The sequence below is a fragment of the Phyllobates terribilis genome, unplaced genomic scaffold, assembly GCF_046119375.1.
Source record: "Phyllobates terribilis strain yellow unplaced genomic scaffold, ASM4611937v1 Scaffold_2__4_contigs__length_985480577, whole genome shotgun sequence".
Taxonomy (NCBI): domain Eukaryota; kingdom Metazoa; phylum Chordata; class Amphibia; order Anura; family Dendrobatidae; genus Phyllobates; species Phyllobates terribilis.
Window position 1 is genome coordinate 203479927 of NW_027362762.1, and position 21491 is coordinate 203501417.

The following is a 21491-nucleotide window of genomic DNA, read 5'->3' on the forward strand; positions in this document are numbered from 1 at the left end:
AATCAGAGTTTGATGACAAGCAATAAATGCAGAAACCAAATGGAAAATGCTTACCTTAAAAAAACCTTTGCATCCTTCACAGGTTCGTACACCGTAATGTTGACAAGATGCATTATCTCCGCAGACAGCACAGCGCCCCTCATTTGAGCTGGGGCTCCGTGCTTTAGAGGGAGATAGTGGACTGTCCATTATAACTGAGCTATCCAGTACCACAGGCCCCTGACCAATAGGGACAGTGGGAAATCCGGCAGAAGAGCTCTGTGCTAGTGCAAACACATCAGGATCCAAAACCTGCTGTTCAAGTCTATGTGGACCATGGTTCATCTTTAATAAATTAGGAGCCATGCTTGGGCTATGAGATGGTGTTCCAAAAGTGAAAAAAGAAGACTGTGGAATGCTGTTTTTCTGTTGATCAGTCCATGGCCTCATGCTGTCGAAATTCTGAGTTGGAGAGTAGGCTCCATAAGAGCTCTCCCATGTAGGAACTTGAGGATTCTGGAAACCTGGTGTAGATGGAGATGGGATGGAGCAAGGGCTTCCGTAATAATCTGAACCACTTGATGACATGGTTTCATCCACCTGATGTGTGAAAGAACCTGGGTAACAGCCGAACACTTGAAACTCCTCCACCTTCGGTGATGATTGGGGTGTTGAAGAAGGTATCTGGTACAGAAAAGCATCAAATTCTCCTGTGTAACCGTCCATGAAGGTGCTGAAACTGGGCAATGAAGTTGAAGCTGCAATTTCACTGTTAACAAGGTCCATGGTGAACTTACTGAAATCAGAGTTTAGGATGTCTGGAACATAACTGTCACTGGGGCCTGCACACTGAGACAGACTTCCATACTGAGCTTGAATACAGGGCATTTCTGGAAAAAAAAGGGACAAGAAAAAGTTCAATAATGCATTAGATTTCAGCCAAACATACAGGTTTGTATGAGTAAATTTATATTAGATAGATATACACATATATATATCTAGATCTATATCAGTTGTCACAGTTGCAGTTAGTGTGAGTTTCCTCCATGTGTCAGACATCCAACCATACGATACTAGTACTGTACATACTAAATGACACTATTGCACTTGCCTTTATGGTAAAATATGTCTGAATGTCTCCCCCACACCCTGCATAGTGGTAACCTAGAATCAGATCTAAAACAGAAGTACTGTTGGCACAAGTCGCAATAGCTCATTAGTACGGTTTCAGTAGGAAACAGGGGATCTAATTCTGCTGCAAACGCTATCTTACACCAGGCTCCTTTGACATTGCGAAGCATCAGTCAGTTCTTTTTTGAGCACAAAGTGCCATAAATTTCCTTGTCAACACTACTAATAATTGGGTTTCATCCAGCAAGGCTCAGGTTAGCAGTCAATGACTGCTGCCTGACATGTATGTCCATGGCATGCGGCAACTCTAAACAAACACTTTACGGTAAGATGTCGTGTTTCCACCCTAAGAAACTTGAATGAAACAAGAAGAATGCAGTAAAAAAAAAAAAAAAAATTGTATCTTTTATTCTTATAGTCAGGGACATTTCTAATTGCAAATGCGGGCTTGGGAATGTTAAAAAGGTAATAGGAGTAATGTCCATCTTGTCATCAATTCACTACAACTCCCAGCATTCATCCAGACACAATACATGCGAATTTAAAACAAAACATGAATAGCCAAGTATTAGGTCACAGCTTAGAGGTCAGTATTCTCATTTATAAAGTATGGATCTGCCAGGATAACTGGACTTCTGACTGCTGTCAGATCCTTAGGAAGAAGACCTGGCAATGAGTTTTCTGCTTCTTTACGTCATAGTCAACTAACGGATGGAATGTAAGCACAGCACAGACAGATTGCTGTATGCCTCAAGAAGCTCTGCAGCAGCTGCACAATTCACAGCACTGGGGGCTTATTGAAAATCTAATGATAATACATTTGTAGGTTGCAATAAGAGAACAGACCATCATGTGAATCAGACAGTGCACATCTGTAACATCACCATAATATTCAGCAATACCCAGAAGGAGCCATCACTGCCCACAAGTCTGGGTACAGCACAGTGAAACCGCTGCTTTCTATTACTCAGCAGCTGACAAACACTATTATGATCCGACACAATACAACCGTTTTCTAAGCCTTACAGGTTAAACTGTTCCCTTGAGGAAATGCAATCAGGAGTGCGAGATAGGAGGCTGCATAGAGCCAAGAAAGCACTTTGCACTGGAAAACAAAGACAGAGCAAGAGATGAGCTCCTGATAGTCCAGACCAATACATAATGCATTGTATCCTGCAAACAGGACCAAGCATCTTATTAAAAAAGAGATGCAACAATTCCAGCAAATCCAGATCATTTGCAGTAAATCTACAGAAACTCAAATTATAAGGATGAACTTAAAAGGTGGAATAATTACTGGCGCTTAACCCTAAACTGATGGGACTAAGTGGGGGCAGTGCAAGCCTAGCCAGAAATGTGCAGCACTAAGCAGGCACTAGGGGAGGCTACAGTATGTGCAGGTGCACACAGGGCACAGCTGCAGCTCACAAGTATTTGCTGCCTGCACCAGATCCAGCATGGAAATGGCACCAATACCTGCACGAACAATTGTGCACCTGTTGCCACAAACATCTGCAGCACTGCCTGCAGTCACCTCCATCAAGTGCAATGCGCTGATCCCAGAAGCAAGCACAGCAATGCCCTGAAGACCCCGATCTGTGACACCTCAATGTCTATCTAGCCGGCACTGTCACCACCGAGCAGGGGTCCCTGCACACAGCGGTCCCTGCACACAGCGGTCCCTGCACACAGCTGTCAGTGGCAGGGTAGGACATACCAAATGTGTCAGCTGGAGGTCCCCGGTGCGGGCTGTCCGCAGGGTGCGCTGCCGCCGTCCAGCTCCTCCAGCACTGAGTGCGTCTCCCCGAGCCTGCGCTGCTCACTGTGCTCCACTCCTGCATGCTACATTCTATTAAAGCCTCTGTGACGCATGGGAGGGGGCGTGGCCTCGGGCAGGGGGAGTATGACGCACATGGGTGATTCTTCTCCGCTCTCCATAGAAGGCGAGAGGGGGCGTGGCCTTTCCGGCACGTCGCTGGAATGTATCTGGTGACGCACACCGTTTCCTATGACGCAGGCCACATTGTTTGATCTATTAATAGCTTACGCTCTATTAATAGCCAGGCGGCTGGAGGGACGCGGCCCTGAAATAGCAGCCAGGGGAGGGGAGACCCCAATGAACGTCATCACCCGGCGGATATAGCACGGTCAGGAGGCTTCCCTGGGATTCTCGGCATATTTACGGCACACGGGATTCCATAGGCGGCGGCAGTGTTTATACGGATGAGACGGGACGTAGAGCAGGACTGTCATGTGCTCGTGATGGCAGGTGACACTAGACCTGTGACTGGTCACCCTGCACCTGACCCCGGGCAGCAACTACTTCTACTCCACGAGTGTGATCATATAATAATGTCACCCCGGAGACACTACTACTACTCCACCAGTGTGATCATATAATAATGTCACTCCAGGGACACTACTTCTACTCCACCAGTGTGATCATATAGCAATGTCACTCCAGAGACACTACTTCTACTCCACCAGTGTGATCATATAGCAATGTCACTCCAGAGACACTACTTCTACTCCACCAGTGTGATCATATAGCAATGTCACTCCAGAGACACTACTTCTACTCCACCAGTGTGATCATATAGCAATGTCACTCCAGAGACACTACTTCTACTCCACCAGTGTGATCATATAGTAATGTCACTCCAGAGACACTACTTCTACTCCACCAGTGTGATCATATAATAATGTCACTCCAGAGACACTACTTCTACTCCACCAGTGTGATCATATAGTAATGTCACTCCAGAGACACTACTTCTACTCCACCAGTGTGATCATATAGCAATGTCACTCCAGAGACACTACTTCTACTCCACCAGTGTGATCATATAGCAATGTCACTCCAGAGACACTACTTCTACTCCACCAGTGTGATCATATAGCAATGTCACTCCAGAGACACTACTTCTACTCCACCAGTGTGATCATATAGCAATGTCACTCCAGAGACACTACTTCTACTCCACCAGTGTGATCATATAGCAATGTCACTCCAGAGACACTACTTCTACTCCACCAGTGTGATCATATAGCAATGTCACCCCAGAGACACTACTTCTACTCCACCAGTGTGATCATATAGTAATGTCACTCCAGAGACACTACTTCTACTCCACCAGTGTGATCATATAGTAATGTCACTCCAGAGACACTACTTCTACTCCACCAGTGTGATCATATAGTAATGTCACTCCAGAGACACTACTTCTACTCCACCAGTGTGATCATATAGCAATGTCACCCCAGAGACACTACTTCTACTCCACCAGTGTGATCATATAGTAATGTCACTCCAGAGACACTACTTCTACTCCACCAGTGTGATCATATAGTAATATGACCCCGGAGACACTACTACTACTCCACCAGTGTGATCATATAATAATGTCACCCCAGAGACACTACTTCTACTCCACCAGTGTGATCATATAGTAATGTCACTCCAGGGACACTACTTCTACTCCACCAGTGTGATCATATAGTAATGTCACTCAAGAGACACTACTTCTACTCCACCAGTGTGATCATATAGCAATGTCACCCCAGAGACACTACTTCTACTCCACCAGTGTGATCATATAGTAATGTCACTCCAGAGACACTACTTCTACTCCACCAGTGTGATCATATAGTAATGTCACTCAAGAGACACTACTTCTACTCCACCAGTGTGATCATATAGCAATGTCACCCCGGAGACACTACTTCTACTCCACCAGTGTGATCATATAGTAATGTCACTCCAGAGACACTACTTCTACTCCACCAGTGTGATCATATAGTAATGTCACTCAAGAGACACTACTTCTACTCCACCAGTGTGATCATATAGCAATGTCACCCCGGAGACACTACTTCTACTCCACCAGTGTGATCATATAGTAATGTCACTCCAGAGACACTACTTCTACTCCACCAGTGTGATCATATAGTAATGTCACTCCAGAGACACTACTTCTACTCCACCAGTGTGATCATATAGTAATGTCACCCCGGAGACACTACTTCTACTCCACCAGTGTGATCATATAGTAATGTCACTCCAGAGACACTACTTCTACTCCACCAGTGTGATCATATAGTAATGTCACTCCAGAGACACTACTTCTACTCCACCAGTGTGATCATATAGTAATGTCACCCCAGAGACACTACTTCTATTCCACCAGTGTGATCATATAGTAATGTCACTCCAGAGACACTACTTCTACTCCACCAGTGTGATCATATAGTAATGTCACCCCGGAGACACTACTTCTACTCCACCAGTGTGATCATATAGCAATGTCACCCCAGGGACACTACTTCTACTCCACCAGTGTGATCATATAGTAATGTCACTCCAGAGACACTACTTCTACTCCACCAGTGTGATCATATAGTAATGTCACCCCAGGGACACTACTTCTACTCCACCAGTGTGATCATATAGTAATGTCACTCCAGAGACACTACTTCTACTCCACCAGTGTGATCATATAGTAATGTCACTCCAGAGACACTACTTCTACTCCACCAGTGTGATCATATAGTAATGTCACTCCAGAGACACTACTTCTACTCCACCAGTGTGATCATATAGTAATGTCACCCCAGAGACACTACTTCTATTCCACCAGTGTGATCATATAGTAATGTCACTCCAGAGACACTACTTCTACTCCACCAGTGTGATCATATAGCAATGTCACCCCAGGGACACTACTTCTACTCCACCAGTGTGATCATATAGTAATGTCACTCCAGAGACACTACTTCTACTCCACCAGTGTGATCATATAGTAATGTCACCCCAGGGACACTACTTCTACTCCACCAGTGTGATCATATAGTAATGTCACTCCAGAGACACTACTTCTACTCCACCAGTGTGATCATATAGTAATGTCACTCCAGAGACACTACTTCTACTCCACCAGTGTGATCATATAGTAATGTCACTCCAGAGACACTACTTCTACTCCACCAGTGTGATCATATAGTAATGTCACCCCAGAGACACTACTTCTATTCCACCAGTGTGATCATATAGTAATGTCACTCCAGAGACACTACTTCTACTCCACCAGTGTGATCATATAGTAATGTCACCCCGGAGACACTACTTCTACTCCACCAGTGTGATCATATAGCAATGTCACCCCAGGGACACTACTTCTACTCCACCAGTGTGATCATATAGTAATGTCACTCCAGAGACACTACTTCTACTCCACCAGTGTGATCATATAGTAATGTCACCCCAGGGACACTACTTCTACTCCACCAGTGTGATCATATAGTAATGTCACTCCAGAGACACTACTTCTACTCCACCAGTGTGATCATATAGTAATGTCACTCCAGAGACACTACTTCTACTCCACCAGTGTGATCATATAGTAATGTCACTCCAGAGACACTACTTCTACTCCACCAGTGTGATCATATAGTAATGTCACTCCAGAGACACTACTTCTATTCCACCAGTGTGATCATATAGTAATGTCACTCCAGAGACACTACTTCTACTCCACCAGTGTGATCATATAGTAATGTCACTCAAGAGACACTACTTCTACTCCACCAGTGTGATCATATAGCAATGTCACCCCAGGGACACTACTTCTACTCCACCAGTGTGATCATATAGTAATGTCACTCCAGAGACACTACTTCTACTCCACCAGTGTGATCATATAGTAATGTCACTCCAGAGACACTACTTCTACTCCACCAGTGTGATCATATAGTAATGTCACTCCAGAGACACTACTTCTACTCCACCAGTGTGATCATATAGTAATGTCACTCCAGAGACACTACTTCTATTCCACCAGTGTGATCATATAGTAATGTCACTCCAGAGACACTACTTCTACTCCACCAGTGTGATCATATAGTAATGTCACTCAAGAGACACTACTTCTACTCCACCAGTGTGATCATATAGCAATGTCACCCCAGGGACACTACTTCTACTCCACCAGTGTGATCATATAGTAATGTCACTCCAGAGACACTACTTCTACTCCACCAGTGTGATCATATAGTAATGTCACTCAAGAGACACTACTTCTACTCCACCAGTGTGATCATATAGCAATGTCACCCCAGGGACACTACTTCTACTCCACCAGTGTGATCATATAGTAATGTCACTCCAGAGACACTACTTCTACTCCACCAGTGTGATCATATAGTAATGTCACTCAAGAGACACTACTTCTACTCCACCAGTGTGATCATATAGCAATGTCACCCCAGGGACACTACTTCTACTCCGCCAGTGTGATCTTATAGTAATGTCACTCCAGAGACACTACTTCTACTCCACCAGTGTGATCATATAGTAATATCACCCCAGGGACACTACTTCTACTCCACCAGTGTGATCATATAGTAATGTCACTCCAGAGACACTACTTCTACTCCACCAGTGTGATCATATAGTAATGTCACTCAAGAGACACTACTTCTACTCCACCAGTGTGATCATATAGCAATGTCACCCCAGGGACACTACTTCTACTCCGCCAGTGTGATCTTATAGTAATGTCACCCCAGGGACACTACTTCCACTCCACCAGTGTGATCATATAGTAATGTCACCCCAGAGACACTACTTCTACTCCACCAGTGTGATCATCTAGTAATGTCACCCCAGGGACACTACTTCTACTCTACCAGTGTGATCATATAGTAATGTCACACCAGAGACACTACTACTACTCCACCACCAGTGTGATCATAAAGTAATATGACCCCGGAGACACTACTTCTACTCCACCAGTGTGATCATATAGCAATATCACCCCAGGGACACTACTTCTACTCCACCAGTGTGATCATATAGTAATGTCACCCCAGAGACACTACTTCTACTCCACCAGTGTGATCATATAGTAATGTCACCACAGGGACACTACTTCTACTCCACCAGTCTGATCATATAGTAATGTCACCCCAGGGACACTACTACTACTCCACCAGTGTGATCATATAATAATGTCACCCCGGAGACACTACTACTACTCCACCAGTGTGATCATATAATAATGTCACCTCAGAGACACTACTACTACTCCACCAGTGTGATCATATAGTAATGTCACCCCAGAGACACTACTACTACTCCACCAGTGTGATCACAGGGCAATGTGACCCCGGATACACTACTACTACTACTCCACCAGTGTGATCACAGGGCAATGTGACCCCGGAGACACTACTACTACTCCACCAGTGTGATCATATAGTATTGTGACCCCAGAGACACTACTACTACTCCACCAGTTTGAACATATAGTAATGTCACCCCAGGGACACTACTACTACTCCACCAGTGTGATCATATAGTAATGTCACCTCAGAGAGAAACTACTACTACTCCACCAGTGTGATCACAGGGCAATGTGACCCCGGAGACACTACTGCTATGCCACCAGTGTGATCATATAGTAATGTCACCCTGGAGACACTACTTCTACTCCACCAGTGTGATCATATAGTAATGTCACTCAAGAGACACTACTTCTACTCCACCAGTGTGATCATATAGCAATGTCACCCCAGGGACACTACTTCTACTCCACCAGTGTGATCATATAGTAATATCACCCCAGGGACACTACTTCTACTCCACCAGTGTGATCATATAGTAATGTCACTCCAGAGACACTACTTCTACTCCACCAGTGTGATCATATAGTAATATCACCCCAGGGACACTACTTCTACTCCACCAGTGTGATCATATAGTAATATCACCCCAGGGACACTACTTCTACTCCACCAGTGTGATCATATAGTAATGTCACTCCAGAGACACTACTTCTACTCCACCAGTGTGATCATATAGTAATGTCACCCCAGGGACACTACTTCTACTCCACCAGTGTGATCATATAGTAATGTCACTCAAGAGACACTACTTCTACTCCACCAGTGTGATCATATAGCAATGTCACCCCAGGGACACTACTTCTACTCCGCCAGTGTGATCTTATAGTAATGTCACCCCAGGGACACTACTTCCACTCCACCAGTCTGATCATATAGTAATGTCACCCCAGAGACACTACTTCTACTCCACCAGTGTGATCATATAGTAATGTCACCCCAGGGACACTACTTCTACTCTACCAGTGTGATCATATAGTAATGTCACACCAGAGACACTACTACTACTACTCCACCACCAGTGTGATCATAAAGTAATATGACCCCGGAGACACTACTTCTACTCCACCAGTGTGATCATATAGCAATATCACCCCAGGGACACTACTTCTACTCCACCAGTGTGATCATATAGTAATGTCACCCCAGAGACAATACTTCTACTCCACCAGTGTGATCATATAGTAATGTCACCACAGGGACACTACTTCTACTCCACCAGTCTGATCATATAGTAATGTCACCCCAGGGACACTACTACTACTCCACCAGTGTGATCATATAATAATGTCACCCCGGAGACACTACTACTACTCCACCAGTGTGATCATATAATAATGTCACCTCAGAGACACTACTACTACTCCACCAGTGTGATCATATAGTAATGTCACCCCAGAGACACTACTACTACTACACCAGTGTGATCACAGGGCAATGTGACCCCGGATACACTACTACTACTACTCCACCAGTGTGATCACAGGGCAATGTGACCCCGGAGACACTACTACTACTCCACCAGTGTGATCATATAGTATTGTGACCCCAGAGACACTACTACTACTCCACCAGTTTGAACATATAGTAATGTCACCCCAGGGACACTACTACTACTCCACCAGTGTGATCATATAGTAATGTCACCTCAGAGAGAAACTACTACTACTCCACCAGTGTGATCACAGGGCAATGTGACCCCGGAGACACTACTGCTATTCCACCAGTGTGATCATATAGTAATGTCACTCCAGAGACACTACTTCTACTCCACCAGTGTGATCATATAGTAATGTCACTCCAGAGACACTACTTCTACTCCACCAGTGTGATCATATAGTAATGTCACCCCAGAGACACTACTTCTATTCCACCAGTGTGATCATATAGTAATGTCACTCCAGAGACACTACTTCTACTCCACCAGTGTGATCATATAGTAATGTCACTCCAGAGACACTACTTCTACTCCACCAGTGTGATCATATAGTAATGTCACTCAAGAGACACTACTTCTACTCCACCAGTGTGATCATATAGCAATGTCACCCCAGGGACACTACTTCTACTCCACCAGTGTGATCATATAGTAATGTCACTCCAGAGACACTACTTCTACTCCACCAGTGTGATCATATAGTAATGTCACCCCAGGGACACTACTTCTACTCCACCAGTGTGATCATATAGTAATGTCACTCCAGAGACACTACTTCTACTCCACCAGTGTGATCATATAGTAATGTCACTCCAGAGACACTACTTCTACTCCACCAGTGTGATCATATAGTAATGTCACTCCAGAGACACTACTTCTACTCCACCAGTGTGATCATATAGTAATGTCACTCCAGAGACACTACTTCTACTCCACCAGTGTGATCATATAGTAATGTCACTCCAGAGACACTACTTCTACTCCACCAGTGTGATCATATAGTAATGTCACTCAAGAGACACTACTTCTACTCCACCAGTGTGATCATATAGCAATGTCACCCCAGGGACACTACTTCTACTCCACCAGTGTGATCATATAGTAATGTCACTCCAGAGACACTACTTCTACTCCACCAGTGTGATCATATAGTAATGTCACTCAAGAGACACTACTTCTACTCCACCAGTGTGATCATATAGCAATGTCACCCCAGGGACACTACTTCTACTCCACCAGTGTGATCATATAGTAATGTCACTCCAGAGACACTACTTCTACTCCACCAGTGTGATCATATAGTAATGTCACTCAAGAGACACTACTTCTACTCCACCAGTGTGATCATATAGCAATGTCACCCCAGGGACACTACTTCTACTTCGCCAGTGTGATCTTATAGTAATGTCACTCCAGAGACACTACTTCTACTCCACCAGTGTGATCATATAGTAATATCACCCCAGGGACACTACTTCTACTCCACCAGTGTGATCATATAGTAATGTCACTCCAGAGACACTACTTCTACTCCACCAGTGTGATCATATAGTAATGTCACTCAAGAGACACTACTTCTACTCCACCAGTGTGATCATATAGCAATGTCACCCCAGGGACACTACTTCTACTCCGCCAGTGTGATCTTATAGTAATGTCACCCCAGGGACACTACTTCCACTCCACCAGTGTGATCATATAGTAATGTCACCCCAGAGACACTACTTCTACTCCACCAGTGTGATCATCTAGTAATGTCACCCCAGGGACACTACTTCTACTCTACCAGTGTGATCATATAGTAATGTCACACCAGAGACACTACTACTACTCCACCACCAGTGTGATCATAAAGTAATATGACCCCGGAGACACTACTTCTACTCCACCAGTGTGATCATATAGCAATATCACCCCAGGGACACTACTTCTACTCCACCAGTGTGATCATATAGTAATGTCACCCCAGAGACACTACTTCTACTCCACCAGTGTGATCATATAGTAATGTCACCACAGGGACACTACTTCTACTCCACCAGTCTGATCATATAGTAATGTCACCCCAGGGACACTACTACTACTCCACCAGTGTGATCATATAATAATGTCACCCCGGAGACACTACTACTACTCCACCAGTGTAATCATATAATAATGTCACCTCAGAGACACTACTACTACTCCACCAGTGTGATCATATAGTAATGTCACCCCAGAGACACTACTACTACTCCACCAGTGTGATCACAGGGCAATGTGACCCCGGATACACTACTACTACTACTCCACCAGTGTGATCACAGGGCAATGTGACCCCGGAGACACTACTACTACTCCACCAGTGTGATCATATAGTATTGTGACCCCAGAGACACTACTACTACTCCACCAGTTTGAACATATAGTAATGTCACCCCAGGGACACTACTACTACTCCACCAGTGTGATCATATAGTAATGTCACCTCAGAGAGAAACTACTACTACTCCACCAGTGTGATCACAGGGCAATGTGACCCCGGAGACACTACTGCTATGCCACCAGTGTGATCATATAGTAATGTCACCCTGGAGACACTACTTCTACTCCACCAGTGTGATCATATAGTAATGTCACTCAAGAGACACTACTTCTACTCCACCAGTGTGATCATATAGCAATGTCACCCCAGGGACACTACTTCTACTCCACCAGTGTGATCATATAGTAATATCACCCCAGGGACACTACTTCTACTCCACCAGTGTGATCATATAGTAATGTCACTCCACAGACACTACTTCTACTCCACCAGTGTGATCATATAGTAATATCACCCCAGGGACACTACTTCTACTCCACCAGTGTGATCATATAGTAATATCACCCCAGGGACACTACTTCTACTCCACCAGTGTGATCATATAGTAATGTCACTCCAGAGACACTACTTCTACTCCACCAGTGTGATCATATAGTAATGTCACCCCAGGGACACTACTTCTACTCCACCAGTGTGATCATATAGTAATGTCACTCAAGAGACACTACTTCTACTCCACCAGTGTGATCATATAGCAATGTCACCCCAGGGACACTACTTCTACTCCGCCAGTGTGATCTTATAGTAATGTCACCCCAGGGACACTACTTCCACTCCACCAGTGTGATCATATAGTAATGTCACCCCAGAGACACTACTTCTACTCCACCAGTGTGATCATATAGTAATGTCACCCCAGGGACACTACTTCTACTCTACCAGTGTGATCATATAGTAATGTCACACCAGAGACACTACTACTACTCCACCACCAGTGTGATCATAAAGTAATATGACCCCGGAGACACTACTTCTACTCCACCAGTGTGATCATATAGCAATATCACCCCAGGGACACTACTTCTACTCCACCAGTGTGATCATATAGTAATGTCACCCCAGAGACAATACTTCTACTCCACCAGTGTGATCATATAGTAATGTCACCACAGGGACACTACTTCTACTCCACCAGTCTGATCATATAGTAATGTCACCCCAGGGACACTACTACTACTCCACCAGTGTGATCATATAATAATGTCACCCCGGAGACACTACTACTACTCCACCAGTGTGATCATATAATAATGTCACCTCAGAGACACTACTACTACTCCACCAGTGTGATCATATAGTAATGTCACCCCAGAGACACTACTACTACTCCACCAGTGTGATCACAGGGCAATGTGACCCCGGATACACTACTACTACTACTCCACCAGTGTGATCACAGGGCAATGTGACCCCGGAGACACTACTACTACTCCACCAGTGTGATCATATAGTATTGTGACCCCAGAGACACTACTACTACTCCACCAGTTTGAACATATAGTAATGTCACCCCAGGGACACTACTACTACTCCACCAGTGTGATCATATAGTAATGTCACCTCAGAGAGAAACTACTACTACTCCACCAGTGTGATCACAGGGCAATGTGACCCCGGAGACACTACTGCTATTCCACCAGTGTGATCATATAGTAATGTCACCCTGAAGACACTACTTCTACTCCACCAGTGTGATCATATAATAATGTCACCTCAGAGAGAAACTACTACTCCACCAGTGTGATCATATAGCAATGTCACCCCAGAGACACTACTACTACTCCACCAGTGTGATCATATAATAATGTCACCCCGGAGACCCTACTACTACCCCACCAGTGTGATCATATAGTAATGTCACCTCAGAGAGAAACTACTTCTACTCCACCAGTGTGATCATATAGTAATGTCACCCCAGGGACACTACTTCTACTCCACCAGTGTGATCATATACTAATGTCACCCCAGAGACACTACTTCTACTCCACCAGTGTGATCATATAGTAATGTCACCCCAGGGACACTACTTCTACTCCACCAGTGTGATCATATAGTAATGTCACCCCAGGGACACTACTTTTACTCCACCAGTGTGATCATATAGTAATGTCACCTCAGAGACACTACTACTACTCCATCAGTGTGATCATATAGTAATGTCACCCCAGGGACACTACTACTACTCCACCAGTGTGATCACAGGGCAATGTGACCCCGGAGACACTACTACTACTCCACCAGTGTGATCATATAGTATTGTGACCCCAGAGACACTACTACTACTCCACCAGTGTGATCATATAATAATGTCACCCCGGAGACACTACTACTACTCCACCAGAGTGATCATATAGTAATGTCACCCCGGAGACACTACTACTACTCCACCAGTGTGATCATATAATAATGTCACCTCAGAGGCACTACTACTACTCCACCATTGTGATCATATAGTAATGTCACCCCAGGGACACTACTACTACTCCACCAGTGTGATCACAGGGCAATGTGACCCCGGAGACACTACTACTACTCCACCAGTGTAATCACAGGGCAATGTGACCCCGGAGACACTACTACTACTCCACCAGTGTGATCATATAGTATTGTGACCCCAGAGACACTACTACTACTCCACCAGTGTGAACATATAGTAATGTCACCCCAGGGACACTAGTACTACTCCACCAGTGTGATTATATAGTAATGTCACCTCAGAGAGAAACTACTACTACTCCACCAGTGTGATCACAGGGCAATGTGACCCCGGAGACACTACTGCTATTCCACCAGTGTGATCATATAGTAATGTCACCACAGAGACACTACTTCTACTCCACCAGTGTGATCATATAGTAATGTCACCCCAGGGACACTACTACTACTCCACCAGTGTGATCATATAATAATGCCACCTCAGAGAGAAACTACTATTCCACCAATGTGATCATATACAATGTCACCCCGGAGACACTACTACTACTCCACCAGTGTGATCATATAATAATGTCAACCCGGAGACCCTACTACTACTTCACCAGTGTGATCATATAGTAATGTCACCTCAGAGAGAAACTACTACTACTCCACCAGTGTGATCATATAGTAATGTCACCCCGGAGAGAAACTACTACTCCACCAGTGTGATCATATAATAATGTCACCCCGGAGACACTACTACTACTCCACCAGTGTGATCATATAGTAATGTCACCTCAGAGAGAAACTACTACTACTCCACCAGTGTGATCATATAGTAATGTCACCCCCTAGACACTACTACTACTCCACCAGTGTGATCATATAGTAATGTCTCCTCAGAGAGAAACTACTGCTGCTCCACCAGTGTGATCATATAGTAATGTCACCCCAGGGACACTACTTCTACTCCACCAGTGTGATCATATAGTAATGTCACCCTGGAGAGACACTACTACTCCACCAGTGTGATCATATAATAATGTCACCCCGGAGACACTACTACTACTCCACCAGTGCGATCATATAATAATGTGACCCAAGAGAGACACTACTACTACTACTCCACCAGTGTGATCATATAGTAAAGTCATCCCGGAGAGACTCCTACTACTCCACCAGTGCGATCATATAATAATGTGACCCAAGAGAGACACTACTACTACTACTCCACCACCAGTGTGATCATATAGTAATGTCACCCCAGAGAGACACTACTACTACTACTAGTCCACCAGTGTGATCATATAGTAATGTCACCCCGGAGAGAAACTACTACTACTCCACCAGTGTGATTATATACACTGCTCAAAAAAATAAAGGGAACACTTAAACAACAGAATATAACTCCAAGAGAATCAAACTTCTGTGAAATCAAACTGTCCACTTAGGAAGCAACACTGATTGACAATCAATTTCACATGCTGTTGTGCAAATGGAATAGACAATAGATGTAAATTATTGGCAATTATCAAGACACCCTCAATAAAGGAGTGGTTCTGCAGATGGGGAACACAGACCACATCTCAGTACCAATGCTTTCTGGCTGATGTTTTGGTCACTTTTGAATGTTGTTTGTGCTTTCACACTCGTGGTAGCATGAGACGGACTCTACAACCCACAGAAGTTGCTCAGGTAGTGCAGCTCATCCAGGACCGCACATCAATGCGAGCTGTGGCAAGAAGGTTTGCTGTGTCTGTCAGTGTAGTGTCCAGAGGCTGGAGGCGCTACCAGGAGACAGGCCAGTACACCAGGAGACGTGGAGGGGGCTGTAGGAGGGCAACAAGCCGCCTTTGTGTAAGGAGGAACAGGAGGAGCACTGCCAGCCATGCAAAACGACCTCCAGCAGTCCACAAATGTGCATGTGTCTGCACAAACGGTTAGAAACCGACTCCATGAGGGTGGTATGAGGGCCCGACGTCCACAGATGGGGGTTGTGCTCACAGCCCAACACCGTGCAGGACGCTTGGCATTTGCCACAGAACACCAGGATTGGCTAAGTCACCACTGGCGCCCTGTGCTCTTCACAGATGAAAGCAGGTTCACACTGAGCACATGTGACAGACGTGACAGAGTCTGGAGACGCCGTGAAGAGCAATCTGCTGCCTGCAACATCCTTCAGCATGACCGGTTCGGCAGTGGGTCAGTAATGGTGTGGGGTGGCATTTCTTTTGAGGGCCGTACAGCCCTCCATGTGCTCGCCAGAGGTAGCCTGACTGCCATTAGCTACCAATGTGAGATCCTCAGACCCCTTGTGAGACCATATGCTGGTGCGGTTGCCCCTGGGTTCCTTCTAATGCAGGACAATGCCAGACCTCATGTGGCTGGAGTGTGTCAGCAGTTCCTGCAAGATGAAGGCATTGAAGCTATGGACTGGCCCACCCGTTCCCCAGACCAGAATTCTATTGAGCACATCTGTGACATCATGTCTGGCTCCATCCACCAACGTCACGTTGCACCACAGACTGTCCAGGAGTTGGCGGATGCTTTAGTCCAGGTCTGGGAGGAGATCCCACAGGAGACCATCCACAACCTCATCAGGAGCATGCCCAGGCGTTGTAGGGAGGTCATACAGGCACGTGGAGGCCACACACAATAATGAGCCTCATTTTGACTTGTTTTAAGGACATTACATCAAAGTTGGATCAGCCTGTAGTTTTTTTTTTCCACTTTAATTTTGGGGGTGACTCCAAATCCAGGCCTCCATTGGTTAATAAATTTGATTTCCATTGACGATTTTTGTGTGATTTTGTTGTCAGCACATTCAACTTTGTACAGAACAAAGTACTCAATGAGAATATTTCATTCATTCAGATCTAGGATGTGTTATTTGAGTGTTTCCTTTATTTTTTTGAGCAGTGTAGTAATGTCACCCCGGAGAGAAACTACTACTCCACCAGTGTGATCATATAGTAATGTCACCCCGGAGAGACACTACTACTACTCCACCAGTTTGATCATATAGTAATGTCACCCCGGAGAGACACTACTACTACTCCACCAGTGTGATCATATAGTAATATCACCCTGGAGAGACACTACTACTACTCCACCAGTGTGATCATATAGTAATGTCACCCCGGAGAGACACTACTACTACTCCACCAGTGTGATCATATAATAATGTGACCCTGCACCTGACCCCGGAGAAACACTACTAGTCCACCACCAGTGCGATCATAGGATAATGTAACCCTACACCTGATCCTGAACAGACCCTACTACGATTCCACCAGTGCGAACACAGAATAATGTAACCCTGCACCTGACCACGGAGAGATATTATAACTCCTCCGCCAGTGTGATGAGAGGATAATGTGACCCTGCACCTGATCTCGGGCAGATATTACTAATCCACCAGTGTGATCACATGAGAATATAACCCTGTACCTTGCTACAGGTGCTTCTCAATAAATTAGAATATCATCAAAAAGTTAATTTATTTCAGTTCCTCAATACAAAAAGTGAAACTGATATATTATAGAATCATTACAAACAGAGTGATCTATTTCAAGTGTTTATTTCTGCTAATGTTGATGATTATGGCTTAATAAATTAACTTTTTGATGATATTCTAATTTAGTGAAATGCACTTGTAAGGGTAAGTGCACATGACATCTTTTTCAGGGAAAATCCACCTGTTCCTGCAAAAAATGAACATAATGCACAGCAATGTAAAAGTGACATTGCTGTGCACATGTTTAGTCTTTTGACGCTTCTTTTAACTGCTTTATGGTTTGGAAACTGAAGCGGTTCAAAGAAATAACTCAATCATTCTTCGAGTGACTTCATTTGGAAGCCCCCCACTCTTTATAGTTAAAAGTACAGGAAAAGACTCCTATGGCAGAAAAAAACAAAGGCAAAACTGCCAGCGAAGCAGTTTCAGGAAAACCCTGGTGGTCTTTTTCCCGAAGCAGCTTATTCTAGAAAAACCTTGGTGACTTGGTGCACATACTCTTAGCAAGTCTTATCAAAGTTTAAAAAAAAATATATGGTGCACATCAATAGTAAGTTTTGATACTCATCAATCCACACCTCCACTTTAGTAAAATGTGTCTAGTAAGGCACATTCATCTTTTTGAACACTTTTTCTAACCAAATAAAAAATTAATTTTGCTAAAAAAATTTGCGGCCCCAAAAATAACATTGCACAAGTTACATCAGATTTCTTCAGCAAAAATAATGGTAAATATCAGAGCTTTGAATTCTCTTTCCTGTATGATTGACATGCCAAAGTTACACTGTAAGGCCACGGCCCCACTATCAGTATTTGGTCAGTATTCGATCAGTATTTTTTCTCAGGAGTGGGAGCCAAAACCAGGAGTGGGTGATAAATGCAGAATTGGTGACTTGTTTCTTTTATACCTTTTCTCTGATTGTTCCTCATCTGGTTTTGTCTCCCACTCCTGAGAAAAAGTACTGACCAAATACTGATAGTGGGGCCATGGATTTACATCCATATTGCATTCGGTAGTTTCTACTGGTCAGCATACGCCATTGGACACCATATTCTCCCCATAAGTCTGTAGAGCCTGAATAACGCTCTGGCAGATTATGAATTCACATTTTACATCTATCTTCTACATCTGTCCTTACACATCAGCATGGTTATGTAGAATAGGACAGAAAATACTGATGACAATATAGAAGAAAATATTTGCCCGTTGTTTCTGTCATAAATGGAAACCATAACACTGTGCAGCTGACACAGCGTCCAACAGACCCTATCGACTTGTTATAGAATTGTTTTACTGAAAAGAAAAAAAAGGGGTTTTATTCCCCATCAAAAGTGCTGGAACTTGTGACACATGTGAGCATAACCTTAAGACAAAATGATCTGCCTTTGTGGCAGCACTTATTTCTACAAGTGCGAAAAATGTCTTCAGGTCACCATTTAGTCAACCACTTATTGCTGCCGGTTTGCCTATTTTTTGAGGTACCAAAGACAGACATCTGCCAACTGATGGAAGAGGACCACAGTCTAGGTTACAGGTCAAGGCAGATGTCCATTCCAGGTCATAGATCAAGGAGGCAGAAATCTATTGGTGACTTGTAGTAATTTATGCTGCTGTCCTCCAAAATGACAACCTTCTGAATCAGAAGACATCTTTTGAGGTTCTAAAAATAGTGTTATTGTCTTAAAAAGAGTTATCCAGCGACTGTTATGGAAAACCTGATTTGGCCACAAAAACTGCCACGTTTCAACAAAACATGTATCGTATGCCATGGTTTAACTAAACGTTCTTCCAGCTGAGCTCTGGACTGAAAGCTAACTTCCATAACGGCTTTTGGCTTCATGGATGGAACTTCCTGTCCTGTTCTCTTCTTGGTCACTTGTCACCTATGACAAGAAGGGACGGTGTGGTCGCTAAGACTAGTAGTGATGTCATCTAACTGATAGATGCAGACTGGAGGACATATTTTGGGGCAAAATGTGACATCACACAGTAAAATTAATGGCATGAGCTACCAGTTTCATACGTCACAAGTTGTTTTTTTATAAAGTTGGGCCATAAGCACTCTTACCTTAAAACAGAAATGTCACCAGATTTAACAATGCAAACTGTTGTTATCTCTTACACCTGATGAGGATGTTGTATTTACATGAAAAATTCATGTCAGTACGGATATATAATTTTTGATATTTAGATGAACATTTTATGAGTCCACCTGAAGAGTGAGAGAGCTCATAAGCCCAAGTGTATTGAATCTTTGCCCACACTGCTTGACTGACAGCTTGTACAGAGCAGTGTGAGATCTCAGCAGGGAGGAGGGACACTGAGGAGCTGTCAATCAAGCTGGGGGGTGGAAAATTAGTTCACATTTTCATAAAGGATTATACAATTATTCAGACATATATTTCCCAAGTAAGTACACAAGACTCATCAAGTCTAAGAGATTTTTTTTAAAAGAAGTGTGCAGTTTGAATTGTGAAATCTGGCGACATGTAATAGTTTTATACATCTTTCAAAGGACAAACACAAACTATTTTCGGCAGATCTTTAGATGGAATAAAGCAGATTGATAGCCAATGAGCAGCATAATAGAACATGTCCATTACACTGCATACCTCAGGCTTTCACAACTAAGGCTCTATTCAGATGTTCTTTTTTCATGTATGTGTTCTATCCGTGCCTTTCATGGATAAAAAATATGGACCCATCATTGGCTATGTGGCTATTCAAATATTCAAGTTTTTTTATGAAAAAATCATGGAGACATGGCTGGCTTTCGTATTATTCACAGATCAAAATCACCCATATGAGTCTACGGGTAGATGAAATTAAAGTCAGCAATACCACCATTGCAATGGGTAGGAGAAGCTTTGCAAGGTTGTGTTTCTTATTTGCATATGAGAAACTCACTGATAAAACACTGACCAAATACTGATGAAAATCTGATCCAAAACACTGATAAAAATAGCAACTTTTTTCACATATTTTAAAAAACAAAAAAATAAAAAACGATGTCTAAATGAGGCCTTAAGCTTTAGGTGCATGTATCCCTTCAGACCAGGGAAGCCTCCTTAAATACTTGATATTATACATTTTTTTAGTAACATAAGCTATTAAAAGCTTCTATGGCAGGTATAGCTTTCCATACATCTTCCTTATTTTGGTGCTAACTGATGACATAATTGCAGATTGAGTAAATGCAGCCAAGGATGTAACAAAACTTCTTAGCGATCCAGCTATATCCCTACATTACTAAAATGAGCAATGGAAATATATTCCCTTGGTAGGCACAAGTATAAAACATGTTACAATTTATTCGGTCATTATTCTCAGTCTCTGGACTCAGTATATTGAGAACGATGAAGAAAATACAAAGGATCCATCAATAGCAGCCTTTTGATGCTTTCCAAACAACAGTAGGAGCTACTTTCTACATTTCACAGAAAAAAAGGCTAGAATAATGCAA

General features: G+C 43.7%; 1 protein-coding gene across 2 annotated transcripts in view; it reads right to left on the reverse strand.

Moving 5' to 3' along the window:
* Positions 1 to 21491, reverse strand: part of NR4A1 (nuclear receptor subfamily 4 group A member 1) — a 68672-nt gene that overhangs the window by 6608 nt on the left and 40573 nt on the right. The window contains exons 1-2 of one of the 2 annotated variants that reach the window (XM_073663822.1): positions 2828 to 2976; positions 55 to 869 (exon numbers count right to left, since the gene is read on the reverse strand). In XM_073663822.1, the coding sequence (XP_073519923.1) occupies positions 55 to 869; positions 2828 to 2951 (939 nt within the window). In that variant the 5' untranslated portion in view covers positions 2952 to 2976. Of the gene's footprint in view, positions 1 to 54; positions 870 to 2827; positions 2977 to 21491 lie in introns of those variants that run through there. The other variant, XM_073663823.1, reaches the window with a different exon arrangement.